This window comes from Daucus carota, chromosome 1 (genome assembly GCF_001625215.2).
Source record: "Daucus carota subsp. sativus chromosome 1, DH1 v3.0, whole genome shotgun sequence".
NCBI classification, from domain to species: domain Eukaryota; kingdom Viridiplantae; phylum Streptophyta; class Magnoliopsida; order Apiales; family Apiaceae; genus Daucus; species Daucus carota.
Genome location: NC_030381.2, coordinates 4,107,062 through 4,110,041, shown reverse-complemented (window position 1 = coordinate 4,110,041; position 2,980 = coordinate 4,107,062). Strand labels below are relative to the sequence as shown.

Sequence of the window (2,980 nt, the reverse complement as noted above, 5' to 3'; positions counted from 1 at the left end):
TTGAATAAGTTGGGCCACAGCAGGATCTACTGGGCCTATGTTGACATTCTGGTTATCATTGTTATCATTGATGCTGTTGGTGCCTTCAGGATCACTGTTGGCACGAGTATGTCTTGTTGGAGGCATTCTGTAAAGAAGAAACAATTTACTTAGTCATTTTAAATCAAATTCTCTTTTTATAAAAGGTTTTTAAGAAACAGATTTATACATTTTTGAAAACATTTTTGAGATTGTTTAACTAAATAAATTGCATGCTTCTTTACAGAATGTAAAACATTAAAAGAAAGGTGGCAATATTATCACAAGAGTTTATGATCGGTACTGAAAGTAAAATAAAGTAAAGCAAGTGCGATAAAGTAAATGACAAGACTGTAAAGTAAAAGATGCTGATATATATAAGTCAGTGCTAAGGATACAAGCGTCAAGCGCTTCATCAAAAGTAAGGTACAACAACAGCAACAACAAGGCTATCCAGTCAACTCAGCTAGTCTATATATACATGTCAAAATCTGCTGATGATCATAACAACATACACATCATCTGGCCAGCTCCGCTAGTCTATATGTACATGTCAAAATCGGCTGACCTGATACAACTACTCACTATGCTGCATCATACACACTACTCACTATAGTACTAACCATCTCCAACACATGATATACTCCAGACCTAGGGAAAGTCTGGTCCTCCGATAACATCCAACCGCTCCAAGACCCAACGAGCCCAGTCGATAATATCCCCAGGGGTACCAAGTGGTGCGGTGATCCCACATAACCTCTCTACTGCCTCTGTCCTAAAAGCACGTATCTCCTCTCTCAACTGTCGCTCTGCCCTGTTAGGGTCTAAATCCCCCATCGCCTGTGTCAGCTCTCCAATCTGGCCCAACAACTCATCTCTCTCCATCAAGAGTGCCTGATAGTAGTGATAGGGTACTGAAAGAGGGGAACACGGATAAGAGGGTCCGACACCCGAAAATCCTGAAGACTCATGCTCTGGTGGAGGTCCACGGATAGGAGGTCGCATAATAGGAGCAGGTGGGGGCATCTCAGGTGCAAGTGGGGGTATATCCCTGAGCGGTACAGCTGCAATAGGGGTCTGTCCACTATGAGGGTATCCAGGTGGACGTGAAGGTCCAGCTACAGGTGGGGGTGTAAGTGCCCTGGGTGGAGATATAGGTACAACTCCTGGACGGGGTGGAAGTCCCTCAACTGTCGACTCTGAATGATCAGAATGAACCGGGGTACTGGGGCCTGACATGCCTGATAGTCTGAGAATCAACATGAACAAACACGTATGAAAATCTGCATCCACTACCAACATCAATCCTAAATCTATTACGAATAATCCTCAACCTCTCAACGTTCTATCTACCTATCACTCATTTCTAATCCTAAACTTCTACCCAACCTAACAATCTAGGCTTGTTTCATTGACTTAAACCTGTAGCTCTGATACCAACCTGTGGCGCCCTCCAAACCCGGGTCAGAAGTTTGGGGTCCACACCTTAACATACACCTGTGATTAATAATATAATATATACAGTGACCCTTAACTGTCCATGGATCGCAACAGGTTAAAGTATAAAACAAGCCACAACACAACTTTAATTATTACAAATCCAAATCCCAAAATATAATCTTAAATCTTACAAGCTTACACGTCATTTGTGTCTCATTATTCAAACTAATACATATAGCAAAAGTCAAGTGCTGCCAATAGCTCTCTCCATCTCTCAGCCTGGAATCCTGGCCTTACCACTAGCCTGCGGATCATCGTTACCAACCTTCTCTGCTTTCACTGGAAAGAACATAGAGTTTCGCAAGAGTGAGCTAACAAGCTCAGCAAGTATAACAATATCCATTTAAACATTTATCAAAAGATGATGGAAATCATTATTTAAGAGAATCAATCTCAATATCAAAGTTTCTTTTTAGAATTTCGATTAGAATTGGATATTAAATTTTATTTTTAAAAACCAAAGGTTAGGCTGCTGATCAGTCAGACACTAACCCCGAGCAGGCCCCGCCATGCTCGTTTACTGGATCCAAGGCACACATTGGCCTAAAGTGACCACTCATCTGGTCTGACCATTCATTTGGTCCATTTAAGAAAACTATCCAATTCTATTATGAATCAGGATGAATAACAATATAATGCAATAACAGAATCATTAAGAACATAATTAAACTTTGAGATGGAACAGAATTCAATTCAGAAGCATCTTAAAGATATTCTGGAATAAGGATCAGGAATAATTCCACGAGTCAAAGAATCAGATATAGCATATCTGGATTTCAAGTGAACAATAATCATGGTTTGTATGAAAGAAGGTCTCTGGTTTTATTAAAGGATCCACATGTCAAAGGGTATTTTCAAATCCAAAGAAGTTAGGTTATTGAAAAGGAATAAACAATTATGGGGTGTATGGTGTTTCAAGTATGATTGACTTCCGGTCAATTGGTTTGGATATCAAAGGTGTGTCAAAACATTGAAAGAAAGTTTATATGGTAATTATCCAAATATCACAAGGGTTGAAGGTTTACAATTGAATAAGGTTCCCAAAATAGGTATCAAAGAATCAAATTATTGGCTCAAGAATCAATGAAGGAATAGTCCAAGGAATAGTTAAAGAATCTGGTTGATGGTTCAAGAATCAATGAATTAAACAATTCATAATATGGCTCAATAAGTGTCATGAGTGAATTAGAAAGCTTGCAAAGCAATCACATCAAGGATCATACATTTATAATTGGAGGAAAGTATCAAGGAAACTTGCCTTATACTGACGATTTCAAATTTCAATCGCTCCTGCTCGATATACTATTCTATATCCACTTGCTTTCCCTTTTATTACGCCTCGCTTCTCTGCTAATCATCACAACTAATTATCAATAGGTGATCTCATACTATTCTCATCATCTTACATTCGAAACGAGCTTCTATCTACCCTTCGTTTCACCCAAATCCGATTTACGGATCA

The 2,980-nt window shown here is 39.2% G+C and overlaps 1 protein-coding gene across 1 annotated transcript; it reads right to left on the bottom strand.

Annotated features, from left to right (window-relative positions):
* Positions 1–669: 669 nt before the first annotated feature.
* Positions 670–1,257, bottom strand: LOC108219855 (leucine-rich repeat extensin-like protein 3). The gene has a single exon (XM_017393408.2). It carries the CDS (start codon positions 1,255–1,257, stop codon positions 670–672), a length of 588 nt encoding a protein of 195 aa, XP_017248897.2.
* Positions 1,258–2,980: the final 1,723 nt, after the last annotated feature.

Coding starts and splice junctions, on each gene's coding strand:
- LOC108219855 (XM_017393408.2), bottom strand. CDS start 1,257: ATGTCAGGCCCCAGTACCCCGGTTCATTCTGATCATTCAGAGTCGACA.